Source organism: Nicotiana tomentosiformis, chromosome 5, assembly GCF_000390325.3.
Source record: "Nicotiana tomentosiformis chromosome 5, ASM39032v3, whole genome shotgun sequence".
NCBI lineage: Eukaryota > Viridiplantae > Streptophyta > Magnoliopsida > Solanales > Solanaceae > Nicotiana > Nicotiana tomentosiformis.
The window spans coordinates 90277373-90294254 of NC_090816.1; the positions used below are offsets into that span (position 1 = coordinate 90277373).

The 16882-nt window shown below is 37.8% G+C and overlaps 2 protein-coding genes across 3 annotated transcripts in view; one reads left to right on the plus strand and one right to left on the minus strand.

Annotated features, from left to right (window-relative positions):
• The window catches only part of LOC104098619 (uncharacterized), a 46226-nt gene that overhangs the window by 13706 nt on the left and 15638 nt on the right, over positions 1-16882 (plus strand). For both annotated transcript variants that reach the window (XM_009605403.4, XM_070175086.1), the window contains exons 9-10: positions 12951-13476; positions 13700-13856. In XM_009605403.4, the coding sequence (XP_009603698.1) occupies positions 12951-13476; positions 13700-13856 (683 nt within the window). The remainder of the gene's footprint in view (positions 1-12950; positions 13477-13699; positions 13857-16882) is intronic.
• On the minus strand, positions 6391-10453 carry LOC104098618 (uncharacterized). The gene is made up of 3 exons (XM_033656758.2): positions 10294-10453; positions 6909-7059; positions 6391-6823 (listed from the first exon to the last, which is right to left on the minus strand). Exons 2-3 carry the CDS (start codon positions 7041-7043, stop codon positions 6512-6514), a joined length of 447 nt encoding a protein of 148 aa, XP_033512649.1. The 5' UTR covers positions 7044-7059; positions 10294-10453; the 3' UTR covers positions 6391-6511.

The following is a 16882-nucleotide window of genomic DNA, read 5'->3' on the forward strand; positions in this document are numbered from 1 at the left end:
CAATAACAACATCTCTTTGGACATCAATAGAATATGGAGCCATCTTGTCCAATATTGGGAATCTTGCTTTTAAAACTCCATAAGCACGTTCAATAAAATTTCTGTGTTGGGCATGAGCATGGTTAAACTTTTCCTCCTTATTTATGGCCTACGACGATAATCTCCTAACCAATATCGAATGTTACGATATGGTGCTAGAAATCCTCGAGTGTTAGGGTATGCCGCATCGCATAAATAGTATTTGTTTGTCATCAAAATAAAAGGTTAAATGGACATAATAAACATCTAACTTATTATTTCACAATAGCTTAATAAGTTGTATCACTTACTAGAAGGAGGAAATGGAAAGCCATTATCTGGATTAGATGCGATCTCTGTTAGAACACATACATCGTGTGCTACCCCTTCCCATCCAGCATAAACATAAGTGAAGACCATGTTAAAATCACATATAGCTAAAACATTCTGATAACTGTAAACAATTTGTTGATTAGCTTGAATAACTGCATGTACTAATGTCCCGTCAAGTGCACCTATTGCTCCCTGCAAATAAATAAAATTTTTAATGTTAAAAGTTATGAAATTTTTTCTTACGAAGATATTAAATAATTTTATAACAAATAATACTTTAAAAACTTTTCGTAATTTTTTATAAGCACCGGGAATATGTGAATTTGAATCGGATGTTGTAGATGATATCATCTTTTTCGCAAATTTCTTCATTGCTTCAAGAACCTCGTGAAAATATTTGTGAACCATTTGCAAAGAATGTTGGAATCTTCTCTTGATAACCACAAAACGCTCATTATGACCTATAATAGTCAGAAATATTGCTATCTTTTCTTCGACAGAAATATGTTTGCTATCTACGAGCCATCCTTTATGTCTAAAATGTTGACATAGCCGAACATATGCATCACGAGACATGCGCATCAATTCTAAACATTGTCGACTAAAGCCGAACAATAATTATAATGTGTACTTTTCACTAGATAAAGATGATGTTAAATCTTTATTTCTTTGGATATTCTTGAGTCTAAAATGATTTCTACACCAATACAACCTCATCAACCATAATGTTTGATCTTCAGTGTCCATGTCTAACCTGTTTTAACTGTTAGTTTACATATATGTATAGTGTAGTCTTGTCCACATTGGAAGAGGAGTAATATCTCCTTGTAGTGTATAGCTATAAATAGGGACCTCTTGTATTGTGTTTATCATCCAATATTAATAACATATTTTCTCCCGTGCCTTCTCACATGGTATCAGAGCATTAGTGAGAAAAGATTGCTGTGCGTCATTCCAGCCTTAACCGGGAAGAAAAAACTTAATCATCGTGCAATTTTTTCCGGTGACCTAAGGCTTGTCTAAGTGAAAGTCACTTTCTGTCGGTGTTGTGCTAAAACCAACACCACCACGAGGTAGATTACCCTTCGACGACTAACCCCTGAAAATTTATCCGGCAGAAAAGCCGCCACGCACCGACAACAACTTTTCCGGCTAGGGTTTTGGCCACTTTCCGGCCATTTTTTCGCGAAGCTTCTTCAGGACAGTCTGCTCTCCTCGAAATTCCGAGCCTACCCATCTAATTCAAATCAAATTCCAACCACTTTTATATTTTCCGGCGTGAACAGTGACCTTTCCGGCCATGTTTTGAAAACATTTCTTCGGGACAGCTTGCTCGCAAGGGAATTCCGAGTCTATCCATCCTGGTTACGACAAATTCCGACAACTTTGGAATTTTCCGGCGAGCTACAGTGTTTCCAGCGTAAAACAATGTTTCCGGCGCAGAACATTGTTCTGTTTTACTGCTGTAAACAGTGTTTTTCAAGCTATTTCTTCAGTTTTCTCACAGGAGTTACTTATTTCCACTATTTCAAGTTAACCCTACTACTACAAATTGTAGTGACATGGGAACCGATGCTTTTAATAGTCAGATGGTTTCTTTAGCAGATTATATTGAGTTCCTTCAGTACAAAGCATGTAAGCAGACATCTTCTGAGATAGCTTTTGTTATTCAAACAGGTAATAGCGTGACTTGTTTCTCTCATCCTCCGAGTCTTGGGTCATCGATTCAGGTGCATCAGATCATATTTCTGGTAACAAATCTCTTTTCACTACTATTTCGTATTCTCAGTCTCTTCCAAAAGTCACAATGGCCAATGGGTCTCAAACCATGGCAACTGCAATAGGTCAAGCAAGCCCACTTCCTTCCTTACCTTTAGATTCAGTCTTTTATGTTCCCAATAGTCCTTTTAATCTCATAACTGTTAGTCGCTTAGCCAAATCACTTAAATGCGCTGTTTTATTTCTTGATGACCAAGTTTTTATATAGGAATGCAGGACGGGGCAGATCATTGGTACCGGGCGTGTATCAAACGGACATTATTACTTTATCCTTGCTAAATCACATGGACTCACATCTTGTCTTCCTTCTACAACTTGTCTTGTTACTGATTCACCAGATTTATTACATAAACGGTTGGGACATCCCAGTTTGTCAAAATTTCAGAAAATGGTATCTGGTTTATATCACTTGTCAGCTTTAGAGTGTGAGTCATGTCAGCTCGGTAAGCGTACTCGCCAGTGTTGTGAAGAGCGTGAAGCGAGGAAAAGCGACAACCCCCATTTCGGTTAAAGCGAGAAGCGAAGCGCTCGCTTTTTTGAAGTGAAGCGGAATTTAAAAAAAAATTAAAATAAATACTGCATAGACAACACATGTAATTGTAAGCAAATGTTCAATATTTCAATGTAAAACCTAAAGAGTAGCATCAATTAAAGCACAAAATGAGCATCCCATTCTTCTACAAGATTGTCAAATTCTTGTATTCCACTATCATTATTATATTGCTCGTCATCTTCTTCAACTTCTTCTTTTTCATCAACTAGGAAGAGCAGTATTGGCATCAATTCTGAGAAAGAACTGAAGGTAAAAAAGGCAAAATATGGTTCTGTTAAAAACTAGACAGAGAAAGAAGAACCGAAGGATTGGCATCAATTCTGAGAAAGAACCGAAGGTTAAAAAAAAAAATTTCGCCAGCATTTCGCTGCTATTTGGACGTTGAAACAGTGAAAGAAAAAGAAAAGAAGAAGAAGAAGAAGGAAAATCATCACATACCTGTTGTTGCTGAATCTCTGTTGAAGACTTGAACTTGAAGTTGAAGAAGAAGAACCCTAGTCTCCTTTTAGTCGTCTCTGTTGAAGACTTGAACTGAAAACCCTCCGTTTTTTAATTAAATAGCCTAGCTTCTGTTTAAAACAAAGAAGCACCCGCTTCCATCGCTACACTTTGCTTGGTCGCTTCTCGCCTTTTAGCGGGAAGCGGTCGCTTTTTAATACCTGAGTCGCTTCGCATGGGGGAAGTGGGTTCTGCTTCACATCGCATCGCTTCTCGCTTTAAGCGAGGAAGCGACCGCTTTCTCTAACACTGATACTCGCTCTCATTTCCCTCGGCGTCTTGATAATCGAGCAGAGTCACCTTTTACTTTAGTCCATTCAGATGTTCGGGGTCCTAGTCGGGTCAGTTCCACCTTGGGATTTCGCTACTTTGTCAGTTTCATTGATGATTATTCCAGGTGCACTTGGATATTTTTGATAAAAAATCGATCTGAGCTGTTTTGTATTTTCCAGATCTTCCACGCTGAAATTCAAAATCAATATGGGGTTTCTATTCGCACATTTCGTAGTGATAATGCCCGAGAGTATTTGTCTTCCCCATTTCAGCAGTTTATGAAATCTCATGAGATTATTCATCAAACATCTTGTCCGTACACATCTAAACAAAATGGGGGTAGCTGGAAGAAAGAATAGACATCCTATTGAAACTGCTCGTACCCTACTCATACAATCTCATGCTCCGTTGCGTTTTTGGGGGGATGCAGTTCCTACATCTTGCTATCTTATTAATCGTATGCCATCTTCAACTATCCAGAACCAAGTTCCATTCTCTGTCATGTTTCTCCACTTACCTTTGTTCTCTCTTCCGCCCCGTATCTTTGGAAGCACTTGTTTTGTCCATAACCTTACTCTAGGAACAGATAAGTTAGCTCCTCGTGCTCTTAAATGCGTATTTCTGGGTTTCTCGAGAACACAAAAGGGGTATCAATGCTACTCTCCTGACCTCCACCGGTACCTTATGTCCGTTGATGTTACCTTCTTTGAAACCCAATCATACTTCACAGTCAGGTCATCACTTAGATATTTCTGATGTATTACCAGTTTCATCGTTTAGAGATTCAGTCACTCCAGCTCCACCACCTATAGCTCCAGTTCCATCGCCTACAGCTCCAGTTGTAACTCCACCACTTATAGCTCCAGTTCCTCCATATAATCCAGTTCAACCTTTTGCAGCTCTACCACTCTTGACTTATCATCGTCGTCCAAATCCAGCATCAGGCCCAGATGATTCACGTCCCGCATCAGATTCTGCACCTACTGCGGACTTGTCTCCTCTTAGTCAACCAATTGCACTCCGCAAAGGTGTACGATCCACACTTAATCCTAATCCCCACTATGTCGGTTTAAGTTATCATCGTCTGTCGTCACCTCATTATGCTTTTTTATCTTCTCTGTCCACAGGATGGTGACATGCTATGATTGACGAGATGTCTGCTTTACATGCGAGTGGCATTTGAGAGCTTGTTCCTCTTCCTGCAGGTAAGTCTACTGTTGGTTGTCGTTGGGTTTATGAAGTCAAAGTTAGCCCGGGTGGCCAGGTTGATCGGCTTAAGGCTCGTCTTGTTGCAAAAGGATATACTCAGATTTTTGGGCTTGATTATAGTGATACTTTCTCTTCCGTGGCTAAAGTAGCATTTGTTCGTCTCTTTTTGTCCATGGTTGCTGTACGTCATTGGCCTCTTTATCAGTTAGACATTAAGAATGATTTTCTCCACGGTGATCTTGAGGAAGAAGTTTATATGGAGCAACCACCTGGTTTTGTTGCTCAGGGGAGTTTAATGGTTGTGTGTGCAGATTGCGCAGGTCACTATATGGTTTGAAACAGTCCCCTCGAGCTTGGTTTGGTAAGTTCAGCACAATTATTCAGGAGTTCGACATGACTTTTAGTGAGGCTGATCACTCAGTGTTTTATCGGCATTCTGCTCCTAATCTGTGTATTTATCTAGTGGTTTATGTTGATGATATTGTTATTACTGGCAATGATCAGGATTGTATTACTAATCTGAAGCAGCATCTCTTTCAGCACTTCCAGACTAAGGATCTGGGCAGATTGAAGTATTTTCTAGGTATTGAGGTCGCTCAATCTAGCTCAAGTATTGTTATTTCACAGCGGAAGTATGCCTTAGACATTCTCGAGGAGACTGGAATGATGGGTTGCAGACCTATTGACTCTCATATGGATCCGAATGCTAAGCTTCTGCCTGGACAAGGGGAGCCTCTTAGAGACCCTACGAGATATAGGAGGTTGGTTGGCAAATTGAATTACCTCACAGTGACAAGACCTGACATTTCTTTTCCGGTGAGTGTTGTAAGTTAGTTTATGGATTCTCCCTGTGATAGTCACTGGGATGCAGTTGTTCGCATTCTTCGGTATATAAAGTCAGCTCTAGGCAAAGGATTACTATTCGAGGATCGAGGTCACGAGCATATTGTTGGGTATACAGATGCTGATTGGGCAGGATCACCTTTTGATAGACGTTCTACGTCTGGATATTGTGTTCTAGTTGGAGGTAATTTGGTCTCGTGGAAGAGCAAGAAACAGAATGTAGTTGCTCGATCTAGCGTCGAAGCCGAATATCGGGCCATGGCTATGGCAACGTGTGAGTTAGTTTGGGTCAAGCAGTTGCTCAAGGAGTTAAAGTTCGGAGAAATCAGCAAGATGGAACTGGTGTGTGATAACCAAGCTGCTCTTCATATTGGGTCAAATCCGGTGTTCCATGAGAGGACTAAACACATTTAGATCGACTGTCACTTTGTAAGAGAAAAAATACTTTCAGGAGATATTGTTACAAAGTTTGTAAAGTCGAATGATCAACTAGCAGATATTTTCAGTAAGTCTCTTACTGGTTCTCGTATTAGTTACATGTGTAACAAGCTCGGTACATATGATGTGTATGCACCGGCTTGAGGGGAGTGTTAGTTTACAGATATGTATAGTGTAGTCTTGTCCCACATTGGAAGAGGAGTAATATCTCCTTGTAGTGTATAGTTATAAATAGGGACCTCTTGTATTGTATTTATTATCCAATATCAATAACATATTTTCTCCCGTGCCTTCTCATATTAACAAAGAAAATGAATAATACACAATAGTAAGCATAACATTGTATGTATTTGAAAAACATAAGAAGTTACATAACCACAATAAATTAATTAGTAAAACAATGCCATACTCAGACATTTAAAAAAGGTATATCACACAAAAAAATATTGCACAACCATAATTTGATATTAAAAAATTAAATAAGCATAATAGATACTAGTTGAAAAAAACAAGGAAGGTTCCACATTATTATTAACGTCTGAAGAATAATCTAGCTAATTAGCAAAATCAAAAAATTCCCATTTTTTTCCCCGTGGCCTTAATCCAACTCTCTAATTTGTTGACTTCTGTAATTTTCATCCATGCTTTCCTATAGCTTTCACCTTCACAAAGTATACTAACAGTTGCACTGTATAGTGGTTCTTCCCATTCAAGTGCTTCTAATTTTTCCATACATTCCTCAATGTGAGGCCCGATAGGATATGTATAGCTTGGACTCCAACCATGAATTCCTGTTGCAGTAGAACCCTCAAAAAGTTTTGTACAAAGATCAGGGAAGGATAGAGGTGAAGTCTTCAATGCCTTTGCTTTTGGATGAGCCTGTAATAAATAGATTTTTAATATGCACGTCTTTTTCTTTACAGAAAAAAAAAAGAAAAGTTAAATTACTAGATAATAAACTAACCTTTATGTACTCATCCCACTCACTATTAGACATTAGAATGGTATTGGTTGCTGGGTCATAAATATTGCCAGTCTTTTTAGTTATTGGCAACCAAGCTTGATACTTTTCTTTTAGATAATCATAATGATTCTTCATCTGCTTTTGTGTGACGCTAAAGCCATGAGAAATCTCCAAAACTAGTTTAACCTTGTTCCATAAATCTGCCTTCAAACTACTTCCAAGTCTCCCGTTTAAGGATATTTCTTGAATACAACTTTCTAAAAAGGTTTTTACTACATCCATATTTTTCTAACTCACCCTTGAATTTTCACTAGATTGTTCCATAGCTGAAATATAAAATAATAATGATTATAAAAAATGAACTGATGAAAATAAAAATAACAAAGCTGAGACAATCAATAAAAACAATCAAAAACAGAAAAAGAGCTTTATATTTAGCAGAAAAAATCTGTAGAAGCAGAAACAACTTTAAGACAGCCGGTCACAGTTTTTTCACTTATCCGATACTGCTGAAACTTCAATAATCCGAACTATACATTCGTTATTTCATTAAAACTGCATAATTCTTCATCTTGTCTCAACAAATTAATGCAAGATCCAAATAAGGAGAGCAACAATATACCACAAAGACTTTAGTAAAAGGTGTTTTTGTTCGTTTTATACATATTACTCGAAGCATCTATACCTTTGAGACCATGCACAACATCTGTATAAATTAGATGCTTCCATTATATTTGCCTAGCCTATATGATAACGACAAGATCGGGAATCCAAACTAGAGTAAGAATTTGAAAAGTAAATGCGGAAGCAATAACAATAAGGAATTGAACAACTAGAACTAAAGGGCAGAAAATAAAGGATATGGGAAAATTCAAGGAAAGAATTCCAAAGAACGTCCAAGAACGCAAGTTCTATAGCCTTGACAAGATCAAAGCAACAACGTCTTGATTTATTGAAGAAATCAAACGCCTTTACTTAAAAGCAAATCAAAACAATAGATTCGGATCTTGACCGATTTACGAGTAACTTGAGACAACAATTAATAACTAGTATTAATCGCCTTCTGAGAATACCACAAAGGAATCAAAGATATCACAATAGAGAAGTAATCTTACTACCTTGAACTATGAACTAGTAAAGGTTGAAAGATAAATCTCAAAGCACAAGTAACAAAGGTTCAAAAGAACTCTCAAAGTATGATATACTTAATCAATAATAAAGTGTCTCAATGAATGCGAAGAACTCCTTATTTATAGGAGTACTAAGGCACAAAAAGTCCTTAAAATTAAGTAGGGTGGTTGCTAAGGCATAAAAAGTCATTACAATTAGGTAAGGTGGTTGCTAAGGAGTAAGAAAAGTCATTACAATTAGGTGGGGGCGGCCAAATCCCTTTGGGGCAGATTTGGACCTTAAAACTACTAGTTTGGGCCATTGATTTGGACTCCAATTGGGCTCCTTTTGAAACACCCCCTTTTGGACCTTTTTTAAGCTCATTTTGAGCTCCTTTGGTGGACTTCAAGGGCTGATTTGGTGGCCCAATCTTCCTCCTCTTGGACCTCAATTTGGATCACCAAATAATTGTAAAACTTGGATAACTCATCTACTTTGGGCTTGAGCTATTCCTCTACAATTAAAAACTTCTTTATTTGCCATTTGAAGTCCAACAACCTTAGATTGCTACTCTTTAGCTTGAGATCTTGTAAATGGCCTTGGAGCTTCCAAAACTCTATCCTTGTCCTTGATGCTATCACTATAGTTCATCACTAAGAATAAATATTCTCTTCTCTGTTTCTAGCTTCTGCCTCCCTACCCTGGGTAGGAGTAAGGTCTGCGTACACTCTACCCTCCCCAGACCCCATTAGTGGGATTCTATTGGGTTGTTGTTGTTGTTGTTGTTGTTTGTCTGTTTCTAGCTTCTCTTCAGTAGAAAAATAATGGCTAAGAGCAGGAAAATAAAAACCAGTCCACTGGAGTCATAGGGTAGGCAACTAAAGTAAAAAAATATATGATACCTATTTCAACTTCTTGAAAATGCATCATACTCTCAATGTGCATTTACAAAATTCTGCTTTTTACTAAACTTAAAGTCATGACTGCATAGTAGTTATACTTAATGTTTGTTTATCTTGTTTTATATTTCTGCCCCATATTGATATTGTGTATGGCAAGATTGGGAAAAGCAGGTTCCTTCTTTTTAACTTTTTTTTTTTTTTTTTCATAGTTTCGTCGTTTCTTATTCTCAGTATTCTAGTGATTGAAAATCTTGCAATGGACTGTGCAGGCAAAGAAGGCAAGAGAAAGAATACACGAAGAAAGATCTTAGGAATACTAGTAATAAAGAAATATACCATTTTATAACATATTATTCGAAGAGAATGAATAGAGGGGACTAATTCAAAGAAGAAATAAGAACCACATTGGCTTAAATAAAATTAATATTCACTTAGTTGACAGCACGTTTAGGATCTATTTTATGCTATTGGCTATAAACTCAAATCAGATTAGCTGCAAATCCCATACTTTATATTATCCCAAATTCAAAAAGTAATCAATGTATGAAGGTGCACATGCAAAAGGGATATAATGAGAGCCTTTGAATCTGTTTTCAATTTTGACTACATATTTTACACACAAGACACAAAAAGAGACAGCTACTAAGGTCTAAGGTCCGACTCAAGTTCAAATACTAATGCTCGAGTTCCATGTGATATTGCCGACTCACCAACACATGAGTTTCAAATTGTCATTTCACGAAGAGGAATAGAAAGTTTAGTAAAAAAAGACGCTCATGAGATAAGGACGAGAAGAAAGTTTATAAGTTCTTTCAGAGAATAAAAAAGTAAAACTTTTACATCGGCGTTTTGTGCGCTATCGATTAGGCCGTCGTTAAAAAGTATTGAACAATTCTCCAAAGTGAGAAAAAGAGGAAGATATGCTACAATTAACATCAAATCTATATGTGGTACAGGGCATATTTTTTCGAGAATCTAATAGCTTCATAACAAATTAGTGAAATAGAAGAAGGCTAAGAGTCGCACATGAAACTGAGTCACTAATTTGATGTGCCTTAAGATAATTGAAGCCTACTTCACCCGATAGAATTATGAAACCAGAAATATAATGCTCATGTTATGATACTTATTAATGCTTGGGTTGAAAATTCACTTTCTGGAAAAATCGAAAACCCATTTGCTAAGATAATCCAGAGATAAACCTCAAAAATTTTGTAGAACTTTTTTCTAATTTTTCACTGTAGAATTAACTATTAGAGAATACGAATTGAAATCTTGAAACTCAAACAAGTATTTCACAGAATAATAGGCAAGCGTATTGCGAATCTCATAAAATAATAACACAAATACTTTCTAAAGGTTTTAGAACTTACCTGTTCAAGAGAAAACAAATTTGAGTAGACGATGATAGATGGAGAGTGAGAGAGGCGTGAAATTTACGCACAGAGATTGAAGAAGTGAAGCGTGAAACTTTGCTAAAATAAAGCCTTATTGTTGAGCGAATCTTTGCGGAAATAAAGTCGTATCGTTTTTTCTAAAGAGTCTTAACGCTAGTAGAACTTTGTTATGGATCTGGCCGAATCAGATCCTTTCAGACCTATGAAAAGCTTTTAAAAGAGAAAAAAGAAATAGACTTAATGAGCTGGATCTGAATAATTAGAGTTAAGATTTTAAAAACAAATGCACTTAATGGACTAGATCTGAATGATTAAGATTCAGACCTCCATTAAGTGCAAACAAATGAGACCTTAGTAGTTTACAAGAGCAGTAAGATAATGTACCATATAGGATGATGATCTAACAACAATTTGGAAGTTAATCAACCCGACTACACAAGATAGATATTCTACATGAGGTTAACAAAAGAGTCACTGGTTATTGGCCTCAAGACAGAGACGAGTTGACTAGGGTCATAAGGTTAAGATAGGGCTAGACTTTCTCTCATGGACCTTTTTATACTATATTATGATATACAACCGCCATACAAAATGATTTTTCTGATGAATGAAGAAGATGTCGGAGCTTGTACTGAAAATTGATAAGATTATAGTGAGATTTTAGACAGCAGAATGTAGCATGTAGAATATTGAAAGTCAAGAGAAATGTTAAGAATAATGTGTAAAATATTTTCAATGAGTATACCATAATAATTTAGAACTCCAAGAATTAGAAAATTTTCTTTAATATCACGCAACTCAAAACTCATATGTAAGGAGCTTGTTTTAGACCACCAACTCAATAAGAGCTTTCTCCATCCCTTTCTCTGTTTTTACATGGTATTCAAGCCTCTACACTATTTAGAGCAAAAGTAGCTAAAGCCTATGGACAGTTTTTTTAAATGCGAAAAGCATAAAAAAGCGACAAGGTCAAGGGGGCATGAAGCAAAAAGCAAGAAGTGCATCTTTCTTCGAAGTGAAGTGCACAATTCATGACATTAAGAAAGTACCAAATATATATGAACTTATTACTATAATGATTAAATTGGAATTAAAATAACTAATTTCAGTATCTAATATTCCTTAATGACAATAGGAATCCGACTCCTCAAAGTTGAGAGTTAAAGAACTGATTGTTTCTTGCTGGGATCACTTTCTGCCTCATTGTTTGAAGCGCACACTTCTATGAAGCACATGGCTTCACCTATGAAGCGATGACATTTAATAACAGTGCCAATGGATGGGTGGCCTTATGCCACTTGCCCTGTCAATGTTTTTCCTTCTATCCCTTATCTCCAGTGACCATCATGGTTGTTCTCTCACTTCATTGACCACTAGGCCGCACCCTTAGTTTAAAAAAATGCTCTTCTTTTCCTTTCTATTTGTTTTTCTCCTATTCTGAAGGAAGAAAATTGGAACTTTTATAATGAAAATGTTGATGAAAATAATAGTAGCATTTTTGGAGCCAAATCCATCCTTGCTCTTTATAAGAATGTAAAATTCAATTTTGATTATTTAATTGAATGTTCATTGTTTAATTTGTGAGTAGAGTGTTTGTATAAAACACATAGATATTTATAGAATTTAAATTATTTGTATTAAAGTGTGTTCTTTTACAATGTGACTAAAAATTCATAGAGTTCAACTGTAATTAGATTTCATCCCTTGTTTTATCCATACATCATGTTGTGACTAAAGGTATTGGTAACTGTAAAAGCAGATATTTAGCTTAGAATTTGAGAAACAAGGGGGTAGATCGTGGGCCTAAGGTTTTGAGATAGAGAGAAGCCCTTTACAGCAAATACAACAACTACACCTTGGTCCTAAACAAGCCTGCTTTTCCTAATATAGGTTCCATTATCCATTTTCTTTTCTCCTTCCCAGAAAGAAAAATAACTCTTAATAAGGAAAGCTTTGATATGATTTCTACTCCGTGATAGAGGATGCCTTTGACTTGTTCTGGATTGGATGCAGATTAGAGCAATTTTCCTAGGAATGAAAATGCAAACAATAGCGCATGTTTGTGGTGCATTTCACTTGAGTGCTGTGCTAAAGTACTTCAACCCCTGGCGTACGCCTCTAGCTTATTCGAAGGATGTACTAAAATCCTTTCTTGATATGTAGAATAAGATAAAATGTTATTCCCAGTGGTAGCTTTAGCTTAAAAACCACTTTTTGCTTAGCTGTTTTTTCTGTTTTTCCATGTAGCTCAAGGTCATGATTATGTTTTGCTTTATCTTTTCCTTTGATTAATGAATTTATTTTCTCATCAGAAAGGACATATAGTTCCATACCATTGATATTTGTCTGAGATTTCCCGAATAATTTCTGGTCTCTAATCCACCTTGGAGTCAGAATTCCTGTCGATTAGGATCAGTGAGCATCAGACATCTATAGACTGAATCTATTGACAGAAGATTCACTGAACTGATGAGGGCAACGTTATTTATTTATTTATTATTTGATAAAAACAGGAAACTTATAATCAAGTCTCAGTTAGTGCTTTATGATAAATACTGGTAATTTCCTATTTAGAGTTTATATTGCATCATTTTTGCACGACAGCTTTCTAATGCTTGTAACTGATATTTCAGGGAACATACATGGTTGTGTTCCGTCAGCGTTTTGCCAGGATGCTCTACAATTCAGTGATATTGCAGTCAATTTTAATATGGACAACATCATTATTCATGGGTGGATATTCTGCCATGGTATCATTGGCCTTATCATCCTTGAGTCTCATTCTCATGTGGATATGTGCTATCGGTTTCTCCTTACTTGTTGCCTTTGTTCTTCCCCTCGTATCATCTTCGCCTATTCCCTTTGTTTCAAGTCCATGGCTAGTAGTTGGTTTGTTCGGTGCACCTGCGGTGCTCGGGGCATTCACTGGTCAACATGTGGGTTATCTCATTCTGGTGAAGTATCTGACAAAGACATTTTCGAGAAGAAACGTGAACCTGTCTTTCGTTGTGCAAGATGATCTGGCAAAGTTAGATGCTGAGAGATGGCTCTTTAAAGCTGGTTTGATGCAGTGGCTTGTTCTTTTGATTATGGGAAACTTTTACAAGATAGGATCTTCTTATTTGGCTCTTGTTTGGCTAGCCTCTCCTGCATTTGCATGTGAGTCCACATTTATTTCGTTCCTTGGCTTTGGCATTTATGATATGGACATGAGACCCCATAAGTCACCATGCACCCAATAATCTAGATTTTGTTAACCATATATTTTGGGCAGATTCTTGTAGTGTGGATACTAGTTCTAACAAATTGACCTAGTAAATAACTTGAAATTCCTTGTATCAGTAGTTTGCTCTTTCAACTGATGAATGTTCTGAAAATCTAGATGGATTGCTTGAAGCAACTTTATCACCTGCACGGCTGCCAAAACCACTCAAAACGGTCACTTTGCTGATTGGGTTATCCGTTCCTTTCTTGCTTTCTTCTGGCATAATTATTCATTTGGTTGCCACACTAATTGGCTCTGCAGTTCGACTTGAAAGGTAAAGCTCCAAGATGCTTTTTACTAAGAAAGCCCTCATTTTGTGTTAACAGAGTTTTCAGTTCCTTAATATCTTGATATCACGACCCAAATTGGGGGTCATGACCGGCAACTTTCGAGCTTGCCTCCTGAGGCGAACCTTTGATCAACTAACCTCAGCAGCACAATATAACCCAATCATGCATAACATATAAGCAAGTTATATGCATGTACTCATCAACTAATAGTCATCAACTAACAATAATGTATCAACTACATTGTGAAACTCAACGTAGGTGTGAGAAGGCACGGGAGAAAATATGTTATTGATATTGGATGATAAATACAATACAAGAGGTCCCTATTTATAGAAGCTATACACTACAAGGAGATATTACTCATCTTCCAATGTGGGACAAGACTACACTATACATATCTGTAAATTAACACTCCCCCTCAAGCCGGTGCATACACATCATATGTACCGAGCTTGTTACACATGTAACTAATACGAGAACCAGTAAGGGACTTAGTGAAAATATCTGCTAGTTGATCATTCGACTTTACAAACTTTGTAACAATATGTGTTTAGTCCTCTCATGGAATACCGGATTTGACGCAATATGAAGAGCAGCTTGGTTATCACACACCAGTTCCATCTTGTTGATTTCTCCAAACTTTAACTCCCTGAGCAACTGCTTGACCCGAACTAACTCACACGTTGCCATAGCCATGGCCCGATGTTCGGCTTCGGCGCTAGATCGAGCAACTACATTCTGTTTCTTGCTCTTCCACGAGACCAAATTACCTTCTACTCGAACACAATATCCAGACGTAGAACGTCTATCAAAAGGTGATCCTGCCCAATCAGCATCTGTGTACCCAACAATATGCTCGTAGCCTCGATCCTCGAATAGTAATCCTTTACCTGGAGCTGACTTTATATACCGAAGAAGCGAACAACTGCATCCCAGTGACTATCACAAGGAGAATCCATAAACTGACTTACAACACTCACCGGAAAAGAAATGTCAGGTCTTGTCACTGTGAGGTAATTCAATTTGCCAACCAACCTCCTATATCTCGTAGGGTCTCTAAGAGGCTCCCCCTTGTCCAGGCAGAAGCTTAGCATTCGGATCCATAGGAGAGTCAATAGGTCCGTAACCCATCATTCCAGTCTCCTCGAGAATGTCTAAGGCATATTTCCGCTGTGAAATAACAATACCTGAGCTAGACTGAGCGACCTCAATACCTAGAAAATACTTCAATCTGCCCAGATCCTTAGTCTGGAAGTGCTGAAAGAAATGCTGCTTCAGATTAGTAATACCATCCTGATCATTGCCAGTAATAACAATATCATCAACATAAACCACTAGATAAATACACAGATTAGGAGCAGAATGCCGATAAAACACAGAGTGATCAGCCTCAGTACTAGTCATGCCGAACTCCTGAATAATTGTGCTGAACTTACCAAACCAAGCTCGAGGGGATTGTTTCAAACCATATAGTGACCTGCGCAATCTGCGCACACAACCATTAAACTCCCTCTGAGCAACAAAACCAGGTGGTTGCTCCATATAAACTTCTTCCTCAAGATCACCGTGGAGAAAAGCATTCTTAATGTCTAACTCATAAAGAGGCCAATGACGTACAACAACCATGGACAAAAAGAGATGAATAAATGCTACTTTAGCCACGGGAGGGAAAGTATCACTATAATCAAGCCCAAAAATTTGAGTATATCCTTTTGCAACAAGACGAGCCTTAAGCCGTTCAACCTGGCCATCCGGGCCGACTTTGACTGCATAAACCCAACGACAACCAACAGTAGACTTACCTGCAAGAAGAGGAACAAGCTCCCAAGTGCCACTCGCATGTAAAGCAGACATCTCGTCAATCATAGCATGTCGCCATCCTGGATGAGATAGTGCCTCACCTGTAGACTTAGGGATAGAAACAGTGGACAAAGAAGATATAAAAGCATAATGAGGTGACGACAGACGATGATAACTTAAACCGACATAGTGGGGATTAGGATTAAGTGTGGATCGTACACCTTTGCAGAGTGCAATTGGTTGACTAAGAGGAGACAAGTCCGCAGTAGGTGCAGAATCTGATGTGGGGCGTGAATCACCTGGGCCTGATGCTGGATATGGACGACGATGATAAGTCAAGAGTGGTGGAGCTGCAGAAGGTTGAACTGGATTATGTGGGGGAACTGGAGCTATAGGTGGTGGAGCTACAACTGGAGCTGTAGGTGGTAGAACTAGAGCTATAGGTAGTGGAGCTGGAGTGACTGAATCTCCAAAAGATGAAACTGGTAATACCTCAGAAATATCTAAGTGATGACCTGAATGTGAAGTATGATTGGGTTTCAAAGAAGGTAACATCAGCGGACATAAGGTACCGGTGGAGGTCAGGAGAGTAGCATCGATACCCTTTTTGTGTTCTCGAGAAACCCAAAAATACGCACTTAAGAGCACGAGGAGCTAACTTATCTGTTCTTGGAGTAAGGTTATGGACAAAACAAGTGCTTCCAAAGATACGGGGTGGAAGAGAGAACAAAGGTAAGTGGGGAAACATGACTTAGAATGGAACTTGGTTCTGGATAGCTGAAGATGACATACGATTAATAAGATAGCAAGATGTAAGAACTGCATCCCCCCAAAACGCAACGGAGCATGAGATTGTATGAGTAGGGTACGAGCAGTTTCAATAAGATGTCTATTCTTTCTTTCAGCTACCCCATTTTGTTGAGATGTGTACGGACAAGATGTTTGATTAATAATCCCATGAGATTTCATAAACTGTTGAAATGGGGAAGACAAATACTCTCGGGCATTATCACTACGAAATGTGCGAATAGAAACCCCATATTGATTTTGAATTTCAGCGTGGAAGGTCTGGAAAATAAAAAACAACTCAGATCGATTTTTTATCAAAAATATCCAAGTGCACCTGGAATAATCATCAATGAAACTGACAAAGTAGCGGAATCGTAAGGTGGAACTGACCCGACTAGGACCCCAAACATCTGAATGGACT